Source organism: Podarcis tiliguerta, assembly GCF_965153285.1.
Source record: "Podarcis tiliguerta genome assembly, chromosome: 5".
In the NCBI taxonomy this organism is placed as follows: domain Eukaryota; kingdom Metazoa; phylum Chordata; class Lepidosauria; order Squamata; family Lacertidae; genus Podarcis; species Podarcis tiliguerta.
Window position 1 is genome coordinate 51,959,179 of NC_139538.1, and position 26,824 is coordinate 51,986,002.

The 26,824-nt window shown below is 42.2% G+C and overlaps 1 protein-coding gene across 3 annotated transcripts in view; it reads left to right on the forward strand.

The window, feature by feature from the left end:
- The window catches only part of GRK5 (G protein-coupled receptor kinase 5), a 154,133-nt gene that overhangs the window by 91,530 nt on the left and 35,779 nt on the right, over positions 1-26,824 (forward strand). For all 3 annotated transcript variants that reach the window (XM_083441161.1, XM_083441160.1, XM_083441162.1), the window contains one exon: positions 1,395-1,472. In XM_083441161.1, the coding sequence (XP_083297287.1) occupies positions 1,395-1,472 (78 nt within the window). Of the gene's footprint in view, positions 1-1,394; positions 1,473-26,824 lie in introns of those variants that run through there.

Sequence of the window (26,824 nt, forward strand, 5' to 3'; positions counted from 1 at the left end):
ATTTGCCTGCTCTTTGTTCCGTTTGAGCAAACAGCAACTGAAACAGCAGAGGGTGGACAGTAAGACCCTGAGGCAGAATGCAGGAAAGCAACAGCTTCCTCTCTTCAGGCGTCCCTCCTCCCTGACGCGCGCGATTGGATTTTTGCCGGATTTTTGCCCCTGCACTCGGGCCAGTCGGCTCCAGGGACCACACATTCGCTCAATAACACGCACAGACATTCCCCCTTACTTTTTAGGAGAAAAAATCTGTGTGTTATAGAGAGAAAAGTACTGTAGCTTCAACCGGCTCCCACGTAACCATCCAGCCACAGCTTCCAAACATCTGGTCAGTGTGTCTGGGGCCGAGTCAGGATGGCCATCCATCAACAGATAGAGTTGGGTGTCATCAATACACTTCACGTTGTGTCAATACACTTCACGTTGGGCTGCTATTGTGCTTGATCTGGAAACTTCAGTTAGTCCCGAATATAGCAACACGTTTGTTGACAGGAGTGAGACTCTGTCAGTATGTAGCACCTCTGCTCAGAGATTTGCACTGGTTGAACCATTTCCTACTGGGGCAAGTTCATGGTGTTACTATTAGTATATAAAGCCCTTCACAGCTTGGGGCCAGTTTACCTGCAGGATTGCCTTACCCACTCAACCATATGCCCAGTCAACCATTTTGCAGAATGTGCGCTGTTAAGAGATACCACATAATACTCATTATGCACTTGTAAGAAATCAATCTTTAGTGTAGCATCACCTACCCCTCAAAACTCCCTCTATTGATGTTGGGCAGGTGCCTGCACCATTCTCTTTTTGGTGCCTGCTTAAAACAGGGGCAAGCCTGTTGAAACATGTAGAATTTACATGTGTTTTATTCCTTTTTAGCTGCGGTTGATTTTTAATCATCTTTTGAATATTTTTAAATTCTTGCTTTTAATTGTCTTAGTATTGATAATTTTGATGTATAATTTTATATTTTTGTAAACCACTAAGAGGTTTTCTTAAAATCAAGTGTACATAAATTCTATTAAAATTATTATTATATTATATTATATTATATTATATTATATTATATTATATTATATTATATTATTACATTATATTATATTATAATATTCCTGGAGTATCTTGATGTATGTAGAGGGCAATGCCTTGTCCTTCAATTTGTGTGTGAGAGAGAGAGAGAAAGAGAGAGAGAGAGAGAGAGAGAGGAGGGAGAGGGGAGAGTGTGTATTTGCATGAAACATTTGTTTAATAACCTAACAAAATGTTAATCTCTAACATTATCAGGCTCTGCTTGGAAATCTTCCAATTGTTCCCTTGGTTGTTAGAATGCAACAATCCTGCTCTAAACTTTTCCCAACTAGAAAACACAGCAGCTAATCCTTTCTCATTTTCTTTTCCAGGCAGAATATGAAGTTACTCCGGATGAAAAACTAGGAGAGAAAGGCAAAGAAATTGTGATGAAATACCTCATCCCAGAGGTAAGGAAACACCTGAAAAGGTAGTGCTAAAAAATGCAGCAGGACAGCTGCAAGCAAGGTTCTTGTTCTATCGTCTAGCAGGTCCTGTCAAAATAACATGCAGAGAACAAGATCAAGGCCTAAATTCTCTAAATTCAGGAAAATTGCGGGGTAAACCCTTCTGGAATTGCATCGTCTCAAATGGAATCTCATGGCTGAACAAATACTGGTATACCACACCAACATTTCTTGCAAAAACCAGCATGTACAGACCATCAAAAAGGAGTTGGGGAAATCAAACATAGTGGCAAGACTAATATTTATTAGAAGATCCCAATGAATTTCAAGCATATGACTTCACAGCAGTCATGGCTGTCAATGAATAAACCCCGTTTTCTAGGCATGTGGATTCTGGTAAGGGTAAAGAGGGCTTGTTTCTACACACAATTTAGGGTTTTCCGTCATCCCCTCTGGTGGCGTTTTGACCTGCTGTCTCCGTACTGTTGTTCCGTGCAGCCAGCTTGTATTCTGTACCACGCACATTGGAAGGTGTTAAACGTATCTTCTGTTTTCCGAGAACACAGTTAAAGATACCCTGCCTTTCGAAAAGCAAACACACAGCAAGAAACAGCCCCAGTAAATGCACCCTGAGAGACTGGCATTAAAACAAGTGGGAAGCCAGGTATTCAGACTTGTCTTTAAAGAACAGTAATTCCTGTTTTTGAACTACTGGCTTATGTCAAAAGTACATTCCCTTCACATGAAGAGTTATATTGAGCACTGTTGCCTCCTACTGGCGGTCAAGCCGTCTTCATAGAATCATAGAATTGTGGAGTTGGAAGGGACCAAGAGGGTCATCTAGTCCAGCCCCCTGCAAGGCAGGAATCTTTTTCTCCAGGTGGGACTCAAGTCCATAATCCTAAAATTAAGAGTTTTATGCACTACTGGCTGAGCTCGTCGTCATAGATTCTGACAGTTACTTTCCCTCCAGACTGAGGCAATTTCTTATTATTCTTGCGTGGGGAGATACTTGGCCAAAATCCTTTTATTTTCCCCACATTCAGTGGTTACTAACTTCCTTTCACTCTGGATTAGGGGTCATTAAACTTGAGTTGGCTCGAACAATTGGAGTTGTTTGTTGGAATATGACAGCATTTGTCAATCTTTGATGCTTGTATTGGACTGCATGTGCTGTGTGGTGTATCCACTAGATGGCAACCCTAGCAGGACTCACAGATCTGGTTAGGTTGCAGCTGGATGGAATAAACATCATTGGGTTTCTTGTACATTCACTGCCTTCCCTCAGCCTCCCTGCGAGATTATCTGCCACTAAGCAGTAAGTGCTCTCAGCCTTGAGTACGTGAATTATCCTACTTTTCCAAAAAGAGTTACGGGGCCCCGGCATCATTGCTTAGATTCTTTCACTGCGGAAACACGTTTGACCCTGGGAACAACATGTTACGCTTTTTTAAAAGTGTCCCATTTAAAATTTAAGTGATACAACATGCTCTGGCAGGAGAAAAGGCAGGTTTTTGCTTTGTTTTGTTTAGTCAACAGTTTTCCTACCATAAATTTTTCATTGGTTTACGTTTTCTCTCGGGGAGCTCTTTGGAACCTGTTTTTACTTACTTAGTCTGGTTAATATCAAGTACATGAGAATGTGATGCCTCTGTTGCTGCTGCCCATTCAGAATCAGTTCTAAACCTGGTCAGGTTTTTGTCTTGCCTAGGTGGCATTCGACTCCACACCAGAAGCTTGTAAACTGATGAGGGATACAGAGCTAATAGTTGAAAGGGCCACTGTTTTGTAAGGAAAAATGAGGCTTTCCTTCCATTTTTTCAGATGCCATAGTTCACTCAGTTTGATTTCTCTTGAACTTTGGAAACAAGTGCTGCATGCTGAGTGATATCCTGGAGGTAATAAAAGCTGGTAAGCACCACTAAGTAGTGCTGGCAAATGTGGTGTATCATTCTCATACACATTACCAAACAATGCTTTTTCACAGACCCAGTTCTCGCGTTCTCAGTGTTCCTTGCATTAAAGACTCAGATTTCTCAATCTTTACTTTTAAACAGCACAGTCCTACGTGTGCCTGCTTAGAAGTAAGTCCCACTGAGTTCTGTGAGGTTTACTTCCCAGTAAGTGTGTGGATTGCAGTCTAAAGCTCTTAATAGAAATTTCACTACATTTTCCCCCATTTTAGTGTCATCCTACGTATGTACATAAGGAAAGTTAGACATGCTGGATGTGAAAAAGAGAAAACAAATTTCAGATCTTTTTAGCGGTTCAGGATCGACATGCTTAGTTGTGTTTGCCACATCTGTGAAAGCAAAAAATAAAATAAAATGCATTTTCTATGGGCTTTTCATAGAGATACTAAAAAACTGTTCTTTGTTTTCCTATGTAAGTAACAAACTTTAGCTTGGAACATTACTGTAATAAGAGCTTTGTGTGTGAATTTTCAACATGACACGTCTTTTTGAAAGATGGTTGATTTCTAAGTTCATAGCAAATATTTGGTTCAGATCTGCTCCCACGTATTAATAGCTTCAGTGCTGTCATCTTAAACTGTAGCCCAGCTGCTGTGTGTAGCAGAAGTTGCTTTGGAGAGAAAGTTCACTGCAAAATAAAAGTTAACCTCACAAGTCTCGTTTTGTCCCCCTCACACTACCATACACTTGGCAGAAAGCAAAGAAACTGTATTTCTGAAATACACCATCTGATCCAAATATAACAAGCTTTGGAAAACTGTACCCAATAATTTAAAGAAGTGAGTGCTCTCAGACAAATTTTGGAAGCTCATATCCTTGTAATAGCCGTAGTAGTGAAAAATTCTTCAGTCCCAACTCTACAGCGTTTTCTAAGCAGCTGCTATAGAACCATTGGTTCAAATAATTCTGATCAGGCTCTAACCTAACTCAAACTGGAGGAAAAAGAGGGATATGGAGAAAGTAGCCTACTGTACAAAAGTAGTTTGTACAATAATTGGTGTTATTTTTTCCATCCAGTTTTTCCACTCACCTGGCCCACCAATGCCATGTGGCCCTCGGAAGATGGCTCAAAGGATATGTGGCCCTTGGACTGCATAGCGTTTCCTATCTCTTTTCAGGGCTTGAGTTTCCTCCAAGTTCCTTCTAATAGCATTATCAAAATGGAGTGTGTTTTTTCTAGATAAAGCAGATGGTTCCCCCCTCTCCGTTGCTACTGTTGATAAAGAGTGGGGATTTTTTGTGGGCAACAATTCATACTGCTCAGGGTGAGAGCCTGGGTGGATTGGAAAGCAGGGAGAGAAAGGTGTTAAGTTGCTCAAAAGCCACAGGGTGAGTTAAGTTGGCACAGAATGGGACCTTCTTTGAAAGAGAGACAGATGAGGAGAGAATGGGTTGCCGTAAGTGAAAAACAGGATGGGAACTGTTGCTAAAGCCAGTGGTTGTTTATTCTGTTTAAATCTGTTTCAGTACCTTGGGTTTGTTTTTACCTAGTTATTTGGCTTTATTGGAAATTTCAACATGCTGTTATTGTAGTTTTGCTTGTTTACCTTATGACAGAATTGTTAAATTGTTGTTTATTGGACCTGTTTATGTGATTTTGTGGGTTTTTCATATTGTTTTTCTATGCCTCGCTCTTTCTTTTTTTTATTACTTTGTTCCTTGCTCTGGGATTCCATAAAGAACGGGCTATAAATAATTTATATGCAAATAAAACAAACAAACATTCCTTTAGGAAAGCAACAAAATACTGAGATAGGTGAAAAAGTGATTTAATTCACAGATAATTTGGAGGTAATAATCCATGTGTGAGCCCAGACCAAACCTGGGTTCCTTTGGGACAAAGAGTGAGGCCATGAAGTTAACTTGTTAAATGAATGTTGCCCTTCTGCCTATTTTTCATTGCCCGTCTTTCATTATCCTGGCAGAAAAGGTGATGCTCATACTCAAGTGAGCCTTTCTCTCTGTATGGTTTCCAGAGAGGGGTTCTAATAATTCTTTGTGCAAAGGCCACTTTTGCGCTTTCATTGTTCCATTGTGGTGGGGCTCTGCAATTGTTCGTTCTGCTTTGAGAGTTAAAACAAAAAGAACTCTCATTGGATGAGGGCAGAAAACACAATCTCTCCCATAGACAATGTTCCCAGTGATTCACATCTGCTCAGAAGTAAATCCCATTTGAGTTCAAGGGGGCATGCTCCCAGGTAAGTGGGTATAGAATTTCAGCCTCTGTTGTTTTGGTTGGCCTTGAGGTCCATGGACTCTTGTCAGAAAAAGAAATTTTGGAGCACACTTGAGGAAACATGAGCAATATTAAAAAGCAAATGTGCAGCAAGTACTGAGGGAGACAAGCCACATTCAGATGATCATGTCTCTTATTGATTATCCAAAATACATGCCCACGCATGCACCCCTTCACCCCTTCCTTTGCAGAAGTCAAACCAGAAAGCCTCTAATTAATCATGTTTCCCATTTTTGTCCAAGCCGGGAAAGTGTGGTTGCCAGCTTGGGATCAGTCAGGTTATTAAACTGTGGTTTGAAATAACTTTGTAGCCAGGATGGGGCAAATGGCACATACCCACCCACCAGGACGTACTTGTGTGTGTGTATGTGTGTGTGTGTGAGAGAGAGAGAGAGAGAGAGAGGGTTTGTCTTTTTAATTTGTGACATGGTAGGCGTGCTCTGGTCCATGGGGTCACGAAGAGTCGGACACGACTGAACAACTAAACAACAACAAGATGTCCATGTTTAAATGGTGGCCTCCATTTAAAGAACGACAATTTGTTTTAATAATCAGCAATTGCAAAATAGGACCCTCTGAAAAATTCAGTAAATAAGACAGGGCAAGGCACAACAAAAGGCTTATCAGGAAGTGCCCCACATCCAAAAGTCTGTTTACTCAAGACTTTTCCTGATTGAAGATGGATTTTTCATTACAGTGGTACCACTGGTTGCGAATGGGATCCGTTCTGGAGGGCCTTTCGCAACATGAAAATAGCACAACCCACAGTGGCGCATTTGCCCACACGCGGGTTGCGATTCGCCACTTCTGTGCATGCACATGACGTCATTTTGCACTTCTGCGCATACGCGAGTGGCGAAACCATGAAGTAACCCTTTCTGGTACTTCCGGGTCGCCACGGGACCTAACCTGAAAGAACGTAACATGAAGCAAACGTAACATGAGGTATGAATGTATTATAATCACCCTATAATTGCTTCAGTAGGCTGGGGGGGGGGAGAGTCTGTATGGTGGCATAACTCTTGAAGAGTTAAATATTAGACCTTTATATTATGAGCTAGATTTAGGCTCTGTTTTTCAGTTTCCATTTCAGTTGTGTTCTCTGCCCAGCTAGCATAAATAAAAAAGCATATTTGTTTGCTTATTCTGCAGAGTTTGTTTATTCTGCAGTTGTTAACGGTGAATAGAGCAGAATTGGGTACTTATTGCTAAAGTGTAAAATAAAATGCTTTGGGGGAAATAGCTACCCTAAGTTATCCTTTACTCTTTTAAAGCACTCACTTTACTATGGCTAGCCGTCTGAGTGTCCAGTGTAACTCAGGCCTAATTTCTAACTTTCCCAATGTGTACAGCTCAGCATGAGGTCTTTTCAAGATTTCTGGGCATAAAAATCAACCGAGGAACTGGTTAAAAAAAATCCAATTGCTTGCCATAATTGGTTTCCAACCACTTAGTTATCCCTTTATATTGCAATGAGTTAAACATTTCCCCCTTGATTGTCCGTCAGGAAGGAAAATCTAAAGGTCAGAAACACAACAAGCACACCTGAAAGTACTTTCTCTCTGCCCTTCCCTAAACTTGTAGCTTGTACAAGTCTGTTTTTCTGCTGAAATCTAAAACCGAGATACCTAATCCAGCATCAAAGCCATGCTGATACTCAATTTCCTGTTCACTTGACCTTTACAGAGTCCATTGTATAAGTTAACACTCACGGCATGGAGGAGAAGTGAAGAAGAAGATTGCTGTGTTTCCATTCCACCGGCCCTCACATCCTTTCCCCTCAGGGAGAGGGAGGATTGGCTGGCACTGTGCACCTCCCCCTCAAAAATGCCCCACCTAGAACAGAGGTGCCAGTTTGCCCCCAAGATTGACAGGGGGCCCGGCATGTGTGTGACATCATGCATGCGACACACACCGTCTGGAGGAGGCTGAGCACTCTGGAGAGCCGGCTACTGAAGCTGCATGCCAGGCCCCTTCAAGATTGAGAGGGCCCCGGTCCCCTGCCAACAAATATTGAGGGGGCCAAGGGATCTTCCTAGGGTTGGTATGCCTGCCTAGAAATGTGGCTGCCACATCAAACATAATAGGCTCACTACTGTTTTATTATTTATTGAATCCTGGCTTGTTCTGAAGTCTGTGATCAGTCAAAATGGGTATATATGTCCACTTTGGAAGAAAAGTGGGAAACAGAGGCTTAATGGTTGGATCATAAATGGAGGAGCAAAGGGGCTACATATGCAGGTAAAAGCTTTTCATAGCTCAGTTTGTTATTGCCCAAAACCAGGCCAGAACAAGAGCGCCACTGGAAGGAATGCTGTGCATTCACCCACAGTGTAGACTTACTCAAGAAGCTTGGCTTGCGTACAGGCCTGTGAGAGGGTGATGCTGGGAATTGAAGGTAGAAAATGTCAAAAGCATCCTTTTCCTGCTTTTGTATTCTCACCGTCTCAGCAAATCCACTTTGGGTTTCAGATTTAGCTTCTGTTGTGGAATCAAATCTGGGGGGCCGTGGGAGAGAGTTGAATGCGGTTATAGCTGAACTGGCTGCACTGCCATTTCCCCTTTCTTCTCTCCGTTTTCCCCTTGGCTGTAATAGACCAGGAGAAATGCCTGCGTCCGTCCCGCAATGCCACTATGTGCTGCCTCCGCACACCACCCCCGCTAGCCCGTCTGGGTGAAAGCTACCATCCCTGGTTCACCTAAATCATTAGCTCATTATCTCCTCTCTCTCCCCCCCAGCATAACTGCTTGTGATCCATTGTCTGAAAGATGCTATACAAAAGCAAATTGATTGGAAATTGCTGTTAAGACGCTCTATGTGCCATTAGGGCTTATATTTGGACTCAGCTGGGTACTAAAAACATTGCTGAATAGCGGGGCTAATGTGCACTGTTATTGCCATTAATGTACTTTACAGATTCTGAAGAATAACAACTGCAGCAGCTTTATGATCTGAATTCCTGTTTGTTATCCTTCTCTTCAGGAAATGCACATAATAATGGAAAGGTTTGCAGGAGGTGACTAGGACGAGTGTATCGTTGGAATCTACCCAGAAGAAAGAGGGCAAGGGGGGAAGAAACAAGCAGTTTGTTCAGTAAAATTGTTCCCTTTGTTTTTCAAAACAATGATAGGGTGACGAAGGAAGGACCTACTCTTAGGAAGGGGAAATTACCTTATGCTTTCAACTGGTACGGCAGCTGAGGAGTGCATAAATTCTTTGTTTCTCTCGAGGGTTGTAGAGAGGGGGAGAACATTACAGCCATATTACCGTATTTTTCCATAAGACGCATCTAGTTTTTGGAGGAGGAAAACAAGAAAAAAAATATTCTGAATCTCAGAAGCCAGAACAGCAAGAGGGATCGCTACGCAGTGAAAGCAGCAATCCCTCTTGCTTTTCTGGCTTCTGGGATAGCTGCGCAGCCTGCATTCACTTCATAAGACGCACACACATTTCCCCTTACTTTTTGGGAGGGAAAAAGTGAGTCTTATAGAGCAAAAAATACGGTAATCAAAAGGTTGCCTTTCTTTCGTGTTTCTTGTGAACAACCAGAAATGTACTGTTGGTTACGTCAGTGGTAATGGTGGGTTGTAGGCAACCATGTCTGTGCACAAGCAGAACAGATGCCGCTTGTGCAAAAGAACGTGATCATCTCTCCCCTTGCCAAATCTACTTTGGAGGGTTGAGGGACGCACAAACCTAGAAAAGTTTGTGGCGGCGCTTCAGGTGGAGCAGAGGAAAGGGAAGTTCCATTGCACCAGCGGGAATCTGCTCACACAACATTGAATGCAGCCCCTTAATTCTGATCAGGCCAAAAAAAGTTAATTGCAGCAATGGTGTACTGGGGAGGAAAGCGAACCTAGGTTTTGAGAGCTTTTGGGTGTGCAGCTCTGAATGCCACCCAACCTCTGTAGCACACTTGTGTCACTGCTCAGCGCTGACGTAACTGTCACATCTGTCCTGACATCTCCACTTCTGCCTGTGAGCAGCACCCTACAAAACATCAGCTGCTGTTTCAAACATCACTGTAAACTGCCTTGATGTGGATTAAGTGGTGATGTTCAGAAAGCGCATGCTCTGCTTATGGACAGACCCAGAGTCTAGGGATCTGCTCTTAATTATCCCCCCCCCCAAAGTAGTAGTTATAATAATTGCTGTGTTGCACACCCTGACGTTTGTGTGAATTGGTCCAGCCTGCTTCCTGTTCGGGGTCATCATATCACATGATTTTTAGCAATCGGTGCAATTTCATATTTTACCAGTCCATTTCTAGCAAACCCTTCAGTGCCCCCCCCCCATCCCAGGACTTATTGCTGTTTCAAATGATGCTCACACCTTGGAGCCTCATCTCCTCCCTATTCACCTCTTGCTAGGTAAGAACTCTTTAATTTCAGTTTAGAAAAACCAAGAAGCCACATGGGTGTTTGCCAGCAATGCATTTCTGAGGGGCAAAAGAACAGCTCAAGGCGTTTCACATTAATGACTTTTTCTCTCTCTGATAAGACTTCCATGGATTGTTTTTTTCCCAGTGTGCTCACTTCCTCAAGCAAAATTCAGCAAACGGGTCAAATATCCAACCCGCTCATTTTCCATTTATAGGACTACCTCCAGGCAACAGAACATCCCCACCCCTTTGATTGCAAATGTGCCTAGAATTTTTTTATTTTAGATTATTCAGTATATATTGCTGTAGCTTTAAGACCAACTCGCAGAGGGCCTCTAACAGGCAAAAACTAGTCACATGACTGGGGGGGAGGAGGATCTGAGTGCCACCTGAGGCCTGTTGTTAGTATCGATTCCTGTGATTGTTATAAATCAAATCAATAAAGTCGAGTCCAAGGTCTCAGATGGAAGATGAATGAACATTATGAGTGTCTTGAGGATCTGGTGGTTCTCTTGTGTCCCCCTGTACAAGTTCTGCCTTTTGCTAGGTTCTTACGGATTCAACTTTATGGGTGATATCCAACGAAAAACATTTATTTCCGTGGGTCTGCACTGAATCTGGCTTAGTTGAATAGCAGCCTATGTAGCATACTCCAGAAATAATCTTGATGTCCCTGTGAAATCAGTAAATTTCAACAAGTTTCAGTTTGCCCAATTATTTCAATAGCTTTACACTCTGCATAGGATCAGACCACTGTCCTAACAAACAGCCTTTCAAGGAACTTTCTTCAGGCTTAGGTGTAAAGGGTAGTCCCACTCCCTGCAAAAAACCAGTCTTGTGTTGCTAGATTAATGGAGGGATTGTAGCTTAGTGCTTCAAGTACATGCTTTCCATTCAGAAGTTGTGTCCTTGGCATCTCTAGAGTAGGGCTGGGAGAAAACTGTGTCTGAACCCCTGAAGAGCAGCTGCTGGTTAATGTAGGTCAATGGTGGAGGATCAACTTCACTGGGACTTTCCTACCCCTAACTTTCTGTGGTCTTGTGCCTTCTATCATTCCCAATTCACATTGGCGGCCTTCTTTTCGACAATAGTTGCCTTAGCAGTGCTGTTAACCTTACTCCTCCATGTCAGTTTTCCGTGGACAGAATTTATTATTAATAAGCATTTTTCCCATCAACAGAGCTGTGCTATAATATAGGATCTCAGTGGGACCTAAAAATACCCCTTGAAAGACCAGCTTGATTAGGGCTCATTTTGCTTAGAATTGGTGGCTTTCTCACGGTCTCCCCTGGCCCTATCTTCTAATCCTTTACCCACTGTTTATAAGCCAAATGCTACTTTAACTAAACATTTTTGAGAATTTCTCTCCTGATTTACTATTGGCAACAGTATGCAGTCTGTTCTGTTCCATATATCATTGTCATAGGAAAATAAATATCAGTAACCCATGAGTAGGCGTGTGTGTGTGTGTGTGTGTGTGTGTGTGTTTTGAGTTGAACATGAGGGCAAAGTTCTGTGACCCAGGGTCTCACATTGAGGACACTAGATCTGCTTATTCAAAATAATTTTGTCAGAGGCCCAGACAATGATCTGGAAAACACATGGAGCAGTTACGTGGATGGAACTAAGCAAGCTTCCTCTCATTAGTACCCTATGAATGTTCCTGTGAGTTCCTATGGAGAAAAGGCAATGCAAGACGAGCATCATATTTAAATAACGCACATCCACATTCTTTCTACACAAGGCTCTGATGAATGCTGACTGGAATTACTTAATCAGGGATCCATAAGTTTCACAGCAAAGTATATGCCGCCTGAGGTTGTTTAAATGTGAAAGTTCCACCTTAATTCTCCCCATTTTTGCAAAGCAAAACCGGCCACCTCACAGGTGGGAATGCATTTTTACTCTTTCAAAACTGATACGTAGGTGAGACTTTGGTGGTTATGAAGCAGTTTTTAAAAATCTGTGTCATATTTTGAATCCTGCACTACTTTAAAACACACACGCAATAGAAAACAATAAAATAAAGCAGATAAGACAAGAAAATTTTTAAAAAACCTGCTAAAAGAAGAAGAAATTCCTGCATTAGTAGTTTTTTAAAAGCATAGGTAACTAGAAGTATTTCTGTTGGGGATGTAAATGATATGAATGAGGATGCCAGGCAGACCTCCCTAGTGAGCCAATAGGAAGCATTTCAAAGAATGAGAAGCCATTATTAAGATGGCTGCCCCTCCAGTTACCACAAATGAAAGACTCAACTCCAGCCTCTCAGTGCTCAACGCTGTCTCTTCTATCAATTATGTGGGATGGAGAAGCTTAGTTCTACAAGAGATTTCTTCCTTTTCTTCCTTCTGGTTTACAGTACAGTGGTACCTCGGGTTAAGAACTTAATTCGTTCTGGAGGTCCGTTCTTAACCTGAAACTGTTCTTAACCTGAAGCACCACTTTAGCTAATGAGGCCTCCTGCTGCCGCCACGCGATTTCTGTTCTCATCCTGAAGCAAAGTTCTTAACCCGAGGTACTATTTCTGGGTTAGCAGAGTCTGTAACCTGAAGCGTCTGTAACCTGAGGTACCACTGTATAATAGATTTGGGATTTTTAAAAGCAGATTTCCCTGTATCAACTTATGGGGGAAACGAAAGAAACTCCACCTGTTCCTTTACTCCTTTAAAAAACTCTGACCTGGAGGTGTGGTAGAAAGGCAGATGGAAGCAGTTGCTGGAACATCAGTGATCTTCTGCCAGAGCAGTGTGGGGACCTCTGGATGACATTTTCCAGACTTGATTGCTCAGCACATGCTTTTCAATGAACCTTACCCTAGTTGCAAGGGAGAGCATAGCAGCAGGTGCACAAAGGGACAGGGGCAAGATATCTGGACAGTTTAATTAGGGGCTCAACAGAGATCATACTATAAAGGTGATGCATACAATTTATTCATACTCTCATTTAAGAACTTTGGAGTGTTTCCTCTTGGTTAGCTTTTAGTTGACTTTTCCATGCTGCTTTTGACACCCTTTCCAGTTCCAGAGTTTATGTCATTTGATGATGGTGATGGTAACAACACCTTTTTAACATTTAGTGTCACTCTCACTGAACCCATTTCTGGACATGTTTGACAGTCACTTTCAACTCACTGCTCTCAAATTGGCTTTGTTCAAAGTTACTGCTTTACATCCATCACCTTAGTAATCTGAGTCGTAGATTTTTCCATTTCCTTTCTGCTGTTTTCCTCTCTGCCATGAAAGCTATAAAGGCTTTGTTATACAGTGGTACCTCTAGTTGTGGACTTAATCCGTTTCAGGGTGCCGTCTGCACCCTGAAAAGTCCACAACTAGAACACCTTTTCTGCGCATTTGCGCGGTGCGATCGAGCGCTTCTGCACGTAGCACACAGATCACTTCATTTGCGCGGTGCGATCGAGCGCTTCTGCACGTAGCACACAGATCACTTCTGCGCATGCACGGGCAGCGAACCTGGAAGTAAACACTTCCGGGTTTGCCACGTTCGTAAGCTGAAAGTGTGTAAGAAGAGCAGAACACAATTTGTGCCAATTTGTGTGATTTTAAAAAAATCAATCACTATATAAGAGGGCGATGAATAAAACAACAACAACAACAAATGCAAAATCTCAAAATGTGCTGTGGAATTAGTTTATTGAAGAAAAGAAACCCCACAAATCTTTGAGACCAGGAAGCATTTTCTATAGCTGGCAGCACTGTTTTAAAGTCAGATGTGAAAAGACAAGTTGCCCCAGAAGAATAGAAATATTCAGCCATCCACCTGTTTTTCAGCAGATTACCAGAAAAGATCTGTGCTTTTCAGTTTCTTTTTAACTCCTAGCATTGTTTTCTGAATACAACAACTAGCCAAAACAGACCGTTCCTCTTCTGATAACTGAAGAGTTTGCCTCCATCCTTTCCCCGCTGCAGTGGGGCTGCTGTTGTTGCTGCTGTGCTGTTGCCCCAACTCAATTGGCTTGATAAATCAGGAAAAAGCCAGAGCCCATTATTTGTTCACAGGGCAATTCCAGATTTGATGGGGACTGTGGCAACGTGCCTTCTTGGCCCCTTCTCCATTGGTGGGCCCTGGTGGTGGCAAGTATAAAGGTAAAGGTAAAGGGGCCCCTGACCATTAGGTGGCAGGTATAGCTCTAAGCAATACCAAGTGGCTTCATAGAGGGGACCATCTTAATTCCTCGCAATACTCCTGATGTAGCAACATTTTAAATGGGGAATGTTAAATCACAGCTAGATGCAGCTGCTTAGCGTAACTTGGTGTGCTAGGCAGGTGAGAAATGTGAAGGTAGGGGAGGGGTGGTGCAGGGTTACGTGTAGATCAGTGGTGGGCCCTACCAGGACATGGTGCCCTGGCACCCACCTCAATAGGCCAGGTACAAATTCTCATCCTGATTGTCCACTCTGAAATGTACCTGGATCATCTCCCAGCCACTCACACGTTGTTTTCACTGAAAGTCGTCCAGCAACCATCTGCCTCCCCACTAGCACTGTCTTCTTCATCTCTAACATTCTAACATTTAGCACGAACTGCAATTATGTCTTGAAAAAAGATCCAACTCCATTATTGCTGTCTCCTTTGAAGTGGAGTGAGAGTGCTGGCTGAAGACGAGCCTCCTGTAGTCTCTTTCCAAGATGCAAAAGGTTGATCTACTGGCAGCAAAAATAATGATTTTGAGTGCGGTTATGACAAGTCTTTTAACTATTCATTTCCTGCCTTGAGGTTCTGTATGCATGAACAATACTGTTGAATGGAGACATTTTGCACTCCAAGGAGTCATGTAATTAGCAAGAACAGCAGTGTTGATGCTGTTGAACAATGGATAATAAAAACTTGCTTGTTTGCTTGCTTGTTGGGTTACAGCAATTTGTATCTCGCCTTTCTACAGAAGCGGTATTTGAGGCGGTCCACAATTTTAAAAATAAAAGCAACGAAACTACAAATAAAAGAGTGAATTCTAAGAATAGCAGCAGTTTATAGCAGCATATTAGTGCTTCTAGGGGCGGAAATGGTTTTTATTTTCTTTAACAAGATTTAAATGCCACTTACGTAATTAAACAACAACAACTTAAGTGGTTTGCATAAAACCATAAGAGGTTTGTGTCAGATGTGACAGTTCAGGTGTTACAAAAGAACCACATGACAACAGTAGTGGACTTGGGTACTATGGTACCCTGTGTGAGGCCAAAATTTGGTAAGCACACCCTCAGCCCTCATGCTGCCTTCCCAAAGGTGGGTAAGAAGCACCCTGCTTTGCGAAGGAGCCACAAAAGCTCTGGCAGGGTCCTAGAGCCCTCCCACCTCCTAGCCAAAGCTGGGAAAGTGCTAACTAGGATTTGGGAAGGAGGTAGGAGGATTCTAGGACCCTGTCAGAGCCTCATGCCTCCTTCCCAAAGTCCAGCACCTCACTTACCAGGCTTTGGTTCAGTGCACATAGCACTGTCCCAGTGACAACCCTGCGGCTGCCTTGTAATACTCTCCTAAACCTCTCAGTGGTGCTCACTGTCATCAACAATGGTATCCTGACAGGAATGGTTGTAATAAGTGCTGTGTTGTGTTGATGCCACTCATGTCTGGGAAAAAGGACCCAGAAGGTGATGACGCTGGGGTACTACAACTCTCCCTTGCCTGACCTGTTGTCAGTGGGATTCCAAGGGGTTGCATCTTAATTACTTGGTACTATTTTAAATCTTCACAAAACCATTGTGCAAAGTCATACAGAGATGTGCCCCACAGAGTTGTTAGTATGCAGGTGCTACCCAGATCATATCTCTCCTGTGTATGTAGCTCTAGGGAGGCAGTGGAAAGCCTGAGCAGCTGTATGTTGGCTGTGAAGGACTGGGTGAGATGGAGTAGGCTGAAACTTAATCAAGGCAAGACCGAATTACTGCTTGTGGATGGACAAGGATGGCTTACAAACAAGAATCAGCTGGTGCAGAAAAGGTTAGTTTACACCCCTTCCCCATCCCTCGAATTCCCCAGCGAATGCAGGATTGGACCACACATCTTGCTGAGATTGTGTCTTGTTTTATATGCTCATATGCTTGAAATTCCACCGTCGAGGTCACTTGGGGTTTGAAGACTGGGAAAGAGTTAAACACTGTTGTTTCTCTGCTCTCCCTCATGGTTTAGTGGAAGTGGCTTTTTTGGTTCAAAACAAAACGTTTGGCTACCACTGCACATTTGCAACATGCAGTTTGGCCAGATATCTGTAGATGTGCCTTGGCAGATGGATCCGGTGGTTTTCTTGCCTGGATTCATGTGGGTTCCACACTTTTGCTTCCTGGGGAAAGTGGTTCCCTTTCGGAGGTCTTAAGGAGCATTACGTTTCTTTGTGCTGTGGAACGCTTGTTTTCCAAGTCCTAGATCGCTTTAAATGAAGAGGAATGTTGCTGCAGTGTTGAGAAAATGACATGCAGAAAAGTACTTGACCTGCCAGCCAGGCCTCTCCATGTAAATTAAACTAATATCATTTAATCAGGCTCACGCTGGACGCTGTTCAAAATCCAGAGCATCACAGTTTAAATATTCTACCACAGCTGTTGTTTGTCCCAGCAGTCAGAGCTGAGGAAAAACAGATCGTGCCACTGTAATTGTGTATCGTCTCCCATGGAAAACATGGCCGTGGTCCCCCTCCATGTCCCAAGAGCTGTTAGCGAGGGCTCTCACTTGGAGGGTTCAGATCAGCCTTTAACTTTTGGAGCATTTTCAGGGCTTGGGGGATTGTAATGTCTTTTTCATCATCAAAAGCCCTTTCTTCGGTCGTGTCCATTCTCAGTGAGCCCAAACCTTGGAATTCATTTTCAAATGAAGGACAAAATAAGAGCCAATGAGCACCCAAGCATATTGGCTTCCAGCTTGCACGTTCAGAACCTGTGCAGGTACAGTTGTGCGCACCTGACTTTACGCTGAGCATGAGAAGTTTGTGGAGAAGGACATTTTCACAGGACATGGATTTATGGTATGAAAAATGCTAGTGTTGATGATCACGTTCAGAATATTTTTCATGCATTAATACCTGGAGCCTTTTGGCCCTGAAATATCACTGCTGCGTTCGGCCAGCTGTGGGAGACTTGTGGGCTTTGGTAGAAGCTACTGAGTGTGCAAGAGGGAACTATTTCTTCACTTCTTCCTGCTGAGGATCAAACTGAATGTGAGCGTTTCTCATGAATTTTGCCCCTGCAGAATAAATGGGGGGGTGGCCCTCCTCCTATCTCTGTGTCCCTGCAATGGCCCCAGTTGGTATAAGAGTCTCATATCTGCATCACAAGTGGGAAGAAGCCTCCCCGGTTATGTTAAATCATTTTAAGCTTGGAATACTGTTTTAGAAGCCTTTTTTGAAAGCAGACATTTTTCACGCCATCTGTACACTTGCATTCCTCAAGTTTTGCTAAGAACATGTTAACTATTATACATACTCTCCCTTATATCTGTACCCTTTTGAAACCAAGGACCGGCGTTCAATGCAACGACCAGTAAGGACAGGTAGGAGCTAGTTTAGGAGGGAAAGTGAAGGCTTTGGTTTGCCTTTGGCAAGTTGTAAAGGAAGATCAGAGGCAAACCTTTATGACAACACAGACTTTCCATAAAGTAGCTAATCAGTTCCATGGTTTGTGCCAGAACAGGGCCAAAATTTGACATGAGTTGGAAAGGTTGAGATTAGTTCAAATTCCCCCCTACTCCACCCTAAACTGCATCATTTCCATTCCTTAGCTTTTGTCTTCTGTTCTACAGAGATAAGTTTTTAAAGCTGGTGTAGTATATAGGTTTTGCTTTTTGTTTTGTTTTTTTACAAATGGTATGCCTTGATTTTGCAAAAAAACAAAGAAATGTACATTTATTAAAGAACACACTTTAAAACAATAAAGTACAAAAAAGGGAGCAACTGGAACAAAACACAACATCAAATTGAAAAGGAGTGTAAAACAGACCACAGCTCTTTAAAAAGTTCTAACTCTATAACAAGGCCTCAGAGGATGCAAACATTTGGAGGACCAACAATTCAGTAATGTGGCGATTTGAGTGGCTATTGAGTAACAGGACAGTGACAGGCAGCTATAGCCCCTGCTGAATCTCTCCTGAAAAGGAGGAGTCAGACACAGCTTCCTCTGAAGACTGTAAAGAAATAATGTGTCTCACATGGGAAAAAGCTCTCCTGCAGATGCAATGGGACCTGGCCATGTAGGAGCAAACAGAATAAGTAGTGCTTGCTGCCAACATTTGCAATTAGTTGGTCTGTTCACAATTCCCATCAGTGTAACAAACCACCACCTTTGGCTTTGATCTTTGCTTTGATATTGCTTATTGTTGATCCCTTAGCAAACTGATGTTTGCAGATGTTCAAAATGATTTTGCTTTACCTCCTCTTTACTGTAACGCATTTCCAAGGTGCACTTTTACATGCATTCATAATATGTTTCACAATATAAAAATGTAGGAGATTTTTTTTCTGACTTTATCGTATTTTATAACATTGGCCTTGGGATTCAGAATCAAAAAACTGATTCACACCTGGATTAGTTTGTCCTGTACTATTTATAGCCAGCATTTTAAATTGGTTTCATAAATATACTGGCAGCCAATATTGATGATCAAGGAATGGATTAATATATTCTTTGTATCCAGCCCCCATTAGGAGGTATGTGGCAATATACTGCATAAGTGGAAATTTCTGAACCATTTTTATGGGCAGTCTATTATACGATGGCAGGCCTGGTGAACAATTTGGGGAAAGGTACCATTCCAGCTGCTTTTCTTGAAGGTTGAAAATTGAATTAATAGTATTTATTATGATAAATATGAAAATTGTGTGAATATTGATATCAGCTTGGAAGTCTTAAGATTTTTAGGAAGCCTGGTAACATTTACTGCTTAAATCACAAGTCCCATTTGAAATACATCACTTTCCCCATTTACCGTATTTTTCCATGCATAAGACTAGGGGGTTTTTTAACCGAAAAATTAGGTTTAAAATTGGGGCTCGTCTTATACACGGGTAGTGTTTTCTTAATTTGGAGTCTCCAAAAATAGTGGGCGTCTTATACATGGGGGCATCTTATACACGGAAAAATACGGTACTTGTGCCCAAGCCTTGATATGTTTTTCAGAGGACCTGTCCTAGGTCCTCCCATCAAATGAAGGGAGAGGAGTTTTGGGTGGGCTCCCTGGTTATAGAGTGGGTCATCTTGCATATTTTATTGTCATTTCAGCACATGCTGAAAACCGTTTTACTACCCCAGCCCTTTTAAAAATCAGAGATCTTAAAAGATAAGAGAGGATTTAAAATTATGTATTTTTAGTTACACTGTAAAGTTAGTTTGTTGACATTTTTGCTGCAGTTTGTTTTACAGTTTCAGTGTTTTGGTCTTTTGTTAGCAAGTTATGAGTTTCCCAGGGAACATTGTCAAAGGGTGGCTTACATAAATGCTGCAAACGGATGCATAAATATTAATTTTTATACTAGTGTCTATCATTTGCAAAGACATGATGGCAAATATCCTGGAAACAAGCCTTGTAACGCAATCAAGGCAAATGCCATACTTCGCTGGTAAACAATATAAAAAAAGGATGAAATGTAGTCATTAGCCAAAGGTCTTGATTTGCCTTTTACTGGGCAACATAGACGTTTTCTGACATTTTCCAGCAAGCTCCTGAAATAGTAAGAAATCCTTGTAAATTTCAGTTCTGCCAGGGTTTCTGACATTTGCTACTTTGCTTGGCTTTATGCATACACCACAAGACTCCCGGGGTTGGTTAGAAGCCGCTTCCCGTGTGTGTACTGGAACGTGCATTGGGCACCATTGAAAAGTGGAGGGAAGGGGTCTTGTGTGTGTTGATGGGGTGCTTTATGGAATTTTATAATTACCTTAAACAGAGAAACTCACAGCATGAGGCAGAGCTGAAATCCATTAAACAGCTAGTATGCACTATGTAGATAATAAGGTGAACCTTATTCTGACTGAAAACCCATTGGAACCAGTGCAAGTTCCCCCCCTTTTGTTTAACTAGGCTTTAGTTGAGGCCTATCCAAGGCATGTCCCTGGGGCAGGAAAGGCATATTTCTGTGCCAGGCAAATCTCCCTTTAATGACATATGAATAATGTGTGATATTTCCAGGGGACAGCTGCAAATTATACTGGAATCGAGAACAAGAGCTCTGGTTAGATACAAATGCCTTGTCAAAGGTCATAGGCATTTAAATCTTATGTTTCGGGGTGTGGAATGCGACGCTTGGGCATTATGACTTAACCACAATGCTGCCATTAGAACCAGTCCAGACAGAACAAATGTGTTCATTCTACTTTCCTTTTTTCCTTAAAGGGGAGGGAACATTTGGAACAGATGCAATAATAAGGCAGAGTTAGGGTTTCTGTTTTGTTTTTCTTCCAAATGATCCGTTTCCACCCTAGCTTAACTGCCTGGTTGGCAAAGAAAACCTTCGTCATTGGTTCTGCAGGCTTGCAGTGTTAAGCTGCCAGTTCCACATTGGTGCTAATGCCTAAGAAGAGATGTCCAACCTATGGCAGTGACACTAAGGGGAACACAAACAAAGTTATCCACCTAGATGTGGCAGGCCTGCCCAAACACAGCCATTTGGAAAACCAGGATTATCCTATGCTCTGTTGTGTGGTGGCCGCGAAGTATGGGAGGGGCCCAGAGCTGGCAGCCCTCTGTGCTCCAGTTCTGCAACCTACCCCAGACCTCCGTAGATCCGCTGAAATGAATGAATATGACTAATTTAGGCCCATTAGTTACCATGAGTCTTCCCTGAGTAAAATTTAGTTGAACGCTTGCTTATTTACCAAGGAGTTGTAGACAAACAAATTGAGAGCAAATATGGCTGCAGAAGACAAGCTGGTGTTCGGGCGACATTCCACCCTGACTTCCTGCTTTGCATTTTAAAGAGATTCTTCTAGTAAGAATAGTAGTTTGACCACACAGCGTTTTCCAAGCATTTTCTCACCCAGAGACCCTTACAAATTGCTTATATTTGGATGTCAGCTGTCCACATGTATACCACAATGTTTGTATTAGATGTAGAAGCAGTTTTGAAAGAGTTACTAGCTTAACCTTTTGTTTGGCAAATGAACTATTTTAAATTTGAGGGTGTGTTTGGATAGTTTTTCACTAGGACACTTTTTGAAACTGAACCATAACATGCTAGACTCTATTTGTTTAATGCAAATGACATTTAAAGCTACACACCATATGTTAACTTCACCTGATTCGCTACACATTTAAAACCTGGCAGTGTCACAAGCTCATTTGTGGCTGAATATTTTGTATAAGGCCAGGGCTGCTACTGCTATAATTATAATTATAATTTTATTTTCCTTTTAAAAATCCTAGTCAGATTAAAGTTGTATTTGGATCTGAAGTCCCATACATTTTGTCTGAGGAGTATTGCCTAGTATTGGGGATGAAGACAAACTCCATTTTGAACACTGCATTTTCTGCCCTGAACACAAATGCTTTGGGATGTAGCAGATGGGCATTCAACCCTTTTCTTTCAGGGTGGAATTACCTGCTAAAGAGGTATAAGACTGCCACCCAAAGTAGTAGCCCATATTAAGTTCTCTCCCCAGACCAGTAGGCTCTGTCCCCTCCCCTTCATGACATGTAGAAAAACAGAGCTGTGACCTGCTGTTAAAATGTTATGAATTTCCCCATCCGTGCCATCAGAGCCAATGATGAGAGGGAAGGTACAGAAGCATAGAATATAACTATTCTTTATATAACATGGTTCTGACCTGACTTATCAATCTTCCTGAGGTCTTACCCACTTGTATTTGCTTCACTCTTTGAATAACAACTGGACATGCTGTGGATTCTTCTTGAGTTTGTGGATCTGGTTGAATTATGTGCCTGTGTCATGCACTGCCTCGATGCAGAGGAGTGGAGGAAGGCAGCAGCTGGGGAACCCCCAATGGAAGAAGGTTCAGAGCCAGGGGATTGGTGGTGGACGATGATGAGTGGTCAGGGGGAGAAGAGGGAGCAGATTGGGAGGAGGAGGTGATGGAAGCTGGAGAGGTAACAGGGTTTAATGAGCAGGAAGAGGCTGTAGCAGAGAGCAGTCCAGAATCAGAGGCAGATGAGACAGCTGGAGTGGAGAGAGGCCAACATGCAGAGATGAGGTTGGCTGCTGAAGAATCCAAGGGCTGCCGAAGAATCCAGGGGGTTTCTGTTGTAACCAGCTTCTCTCCCCCTGGTCTCCCAGAACCCACGGAGGTATGAAGAGGGTGGAGGCGCTGGAGCCTCAGCTTGCTTGGGAAGGACCCAGTGGAGAAGGGGCCTTCGAGAGTGGTGGGAAGGCAGGGACCTTCAGTCCTTGCAATTGCCTCATTGGGGCAAGATCTGTTGGGAAGAGTTGCTGTGCTCATTAGGCCTGAGTTGTTTTGTTTCTCTGAATAAAGAGTAAACTTCACCGACACCTTGTGAGTTTTTGCTGCCCTGCTGTGAACACCTGCCCTGACAGCCTGTTGGAAACCTTGACTTTATTCCATTTTTCTCATGTTTCTATACTTGTTAATTTCCACCTTTTGTGTGATCAGTCACATGACATAAAAACCAATTTTTTGGAAATCTGGGGGAACCTAGTGGAATTTAGCACTTATTTTCGTGTTAATTGAAATCTGTTTGCAGCCCTGTTAACCCAGAAAATTGTGGGAGTTTTGCAGTGTAATTTCCCCACTGTTTACATGGCTCACACCATGTGAGGGAATCTGAGGCAGTATTCCCGCATATCGTTCTTTCCTGCCATTTTTATCCTGGGTGAATCCTAGGGACCAGAAGCGCTCGATGGCAACATGTCAAATGGCACCCAGTGTTGTGTTACTTCATGCCCACTGATGTGATGAAATTTAGTGTGACATAGCGGTGTTATTGATCTAAAAACCACTGTTTCTAAAAGAAACAGATAATGCAGTGTAAGAAGAGCATTAGAAACTAGGACAGAAGCACAAATAATATAACCAGGAAAACTAACATAATAATTCCGTCTCCTTATTATTAGGTTTACTTGGTTGGAAGGGCAAGGAAGAACAATTATGGAGAATACTGTTTAGAGAGCCCTTGATTGACCAAAAGATGTTGCACAGGATTTATATTCTGCCTCAGTTCCATGGAACTCAAGGTGGTTTATAGGGTTCTTAGGTTGTTTCCCATCCAATAACTGACCCGGCACGGACCTGCTTAACTACAGCAAGGGGGTTGCACCATGTGCCTTCAACTCATGCCTTGAAACAAGGCTAGCTTTAAATTAGCAATAATAGTAACTGTAGAAGCAAATGATGCTAAATGTGCACCACAGGTAGGTTGATACAAAATGTGTTGTGGTCAAATCAAGTTCAGTGATCAAGGTTATTTGTTTCCCATTATTTTTAGGGCGGAGGGAGGTGGACATTAAAGCAGGTCTTGTGGAGTTACTATAAAACAAGAGTTCACACATCAAAGAGAAGTGCTTTTCATGACTCTAAAAATGAGTAATGTTGGCCATAAATTAAAGGGTTCCATGTTTTCCCTTACTGCTTTAGCTGATAAATCACATCTATGAGTCACCAACAAACCTCAAGATTACAGAATCTTGGTACTAGAGGCACATGTTGAAGTATTTTCTCCTCCTAGACCTGAATATAGTCCTAATAAAATGCAAGCAATCCTATCTCCTAATAAGACTTTCTTCTAGCTCACATTCCTTCCATAAATTGCCGACCCAAGGGATTTGTGTTACTCTATCCAACTATGCAAGAATATTCAAGTGGTTAGGACTAGAACTCCATATAACAGCTTGATTTGCTTTGCAAATGCAGAACATCATTTGTAAGACTTGAGCTTAGGACTAATGGAAGACTTTAAAAAAAGAGCAACTGTTTGCAGTCCAGCAGTGACCAGAGGACAAGACCATTTGTTTGGCATATTTTGCAGGCAAGCTAATCACAGCACGTGTCATGCCATATCTTCCACAGTGTCCATGTCTGATGAAACAGAGCAAATGACCTGATTTTAGGTTGGATTTCAGTGTGATGCTGGGTGATTTTATTACATTAAGAACTAACAGTGTCAAATGAGAGGGTAGGTCCATAAGATGTTTCTCAACCTAGACATATGACTTAACATCTTCATGCCTAAATTTCTGGGTTTCTCCTCAGGCCCAAATGAAAATTTTAGATAACTCTCACTGTGTATATTTATGAATGGAAATATTAGTTGATGAACTGAGTCTCAAACTAGTTGATTAATTAAGTCAACCAAATCAAGTTCTCATCACAGATTAAAAGCAGGAGCTTCAGTTAGTTGAGCTTTTACCCTTTTCGCACTGAATCATAAACATCCATATGGTGGAAGGAATAGTTAATCTGTGGTACAGGGGAACCTCCATGTCTTGTTGTCCCGAATTCCCATGTGCCTGTTTGATGTGCTCACCTCCTATTGAATATCATTCCACACACACTGTTCTAACTATTTAAACGTCTAATAGTTCCATAACACAGTGGGATTTTGGGACTGTTATTTTCTAAGAAGCATTTCACTAAAGCTGCCTTGTCTTTTCTCTTTCTACCTAACCCCATTTGGCAAGACCCAAGGCTGTGGTTGAGGCCCAGACCTTGTTTGATTGGATTGGAATAGACTTTTAGGCAACTTAAATTGAGTTGAACTTCTTAATTATGCTGCTTGTTGTTTTTATTTGAGACTCTGATTGGGAATCATTTCCTTTTGAAGCAGTATCATTACTAGTAGAATGTCAGGGGGATCAATGTGGGTAATTAGAACATGTTATCCCCCCTCCCCGTCTTTCGGCAATTTCAAAAGAGTATTTCTTTTATCACGCCAGTCTCTGAAGTGCACACACATGGTAGCCATAGGTTCCAAAACACTGGGATGTAATGTAGGCCATTTGGCTAAATAACTATATTTGATCCTGCAGACTTCTGTTAGGTTTGGCTAGCAATGGAAACACAAACATGTGGAAGCCATTTCTCAGAAGCACATGATAGTGGAAATACTTGGAACAGGAACTGGAATATACGCCAATTGTTTTGCCAGTGTTATAACTAGGGATGGAAGAACAATTTGTTTGGTCCATTTTTTGCAGCAGACTGGTCCAGTCTGGTGCTCCTTGAACTTACTTGCATGAAAAGGACACAGCTCTCTGTTTGATGATGCACTTACCTACATTTTGTGATGCAGTTTTGGGGTGCAAAAAGAATGCACTCACATGTGTATTTTACGTTTTTAAAAATGGGAAAATGTGTATTTTGCATAAAAGTGCATATTTTATGTAAAAGCTGTGCACAGAATGCATAGAATTTTAATGCAGACTTTTCATGAATTCTTTCATCAATAACAACATCCACAAAAAACACAATGGGACAGACCTGTTATTGAGTGCCAGCAAAACTGAAATGGGAGGGAATTTAACTGCCTAGTCCGCCCCTAGCTATGACATGTCCATTCAGTAGAGTCCTTACAGAATGCTGGAGCCAGTGCTTTTTTCTGGGTGGATGCATACCTTTAAACATTTTGTGAATCTAAATTTGGCATCATTGAGGGGCAGTATTTCAATATGAGTAGGAAAAAGAGTACCCCTAAACATTTTTTTAAGAAAAAAAGCACTGTATATATCCAATTTTCTATCTTTTCTGTCTATCTCTAGATATTGTACTAAGTATTACTCAGAGTAGACTTTTTCTCGGGCCACACAGTGAACTTTTGATTGTTCAGCAGCCCTTCCTCACACTACCATTTTCTCATTGCCATAGTAACTCAGTGGGCAAGTTATGGACTGGCAGAAGCTCTTGCTTGCCACTGAAGTTTCTGGCATTGCTCAGGGAAGATGCCCTGCCAGATCTGGAGCTCTGCTCCTCAGCCACCTTCCAATTCCTGTTAGTTTCTGTGGCCTGCAAATGCTGGCAGTGCTGCTGATTAGAACCTGATCTTGAGAAGCAGGCAAAGGAGGTAAGTTAGGGCAGTTGGCTGAGGGGAAGCTAAAGCTTGCTAATCGTCTCTCATTCTGCCTGCCACATTTATGGGCACTGTGCTAGGTCTTTTAAAATATAATTCAGAAGGCATTGCTCGTGGTCCACATGAACCCATTGCTTCCAACTGTGAACCTTACATTCATGGCAGAGCAGAAGAGGTCCATAATAAGAGTTTCTAAGCAGGCCTCTCAGATTTCCCCCCCCCCTCACTGCCTCCACATCTGAAGTGTGTTCCTCTAGACTCTGTGCACCTGGGCTTTTCATGGAGTTAGTATTTTCAGTAGCAGGTAAATCCAGATTTCACAAAATGTAGAACTAAAAAGTGCCTTCAGTTGTTTTAATTAATTACATTTAAACACATGTCAGGCAGCTCTGAAAAAGAAAAAGTGTCCCAGCTTGCAGTTTAAGAACTCTCTGGCAATGTGTCTCGAGCAAAAATGAAAAGAGTGAGTAATGTTGATGTATTTAATGTGCTCAGAACTCCCTTTGGGACTATAAAATATCTACAAGGTTAGTTAATGCTGATTGCGCCACTTGGAATGGCTCCTCTGGCTTGAGGCTGATACTTCTGAATGGTTTCAAGGTCTACACAATTACACAGCTTGTTTTCATAGATATGCAATAGAGGTGGGTAGGGACAGTGTCATCATTTAGTTTAATCACTAGGTGGCACTGGATTTCGTTGTTGGGGGGGGGGAGGTCAGAAGTTTTCCCGTTGCTGGTCTGTTTAAATTTGAGAGAGGCAATAAAGTTATTGTCTAGCTTCCTGGCT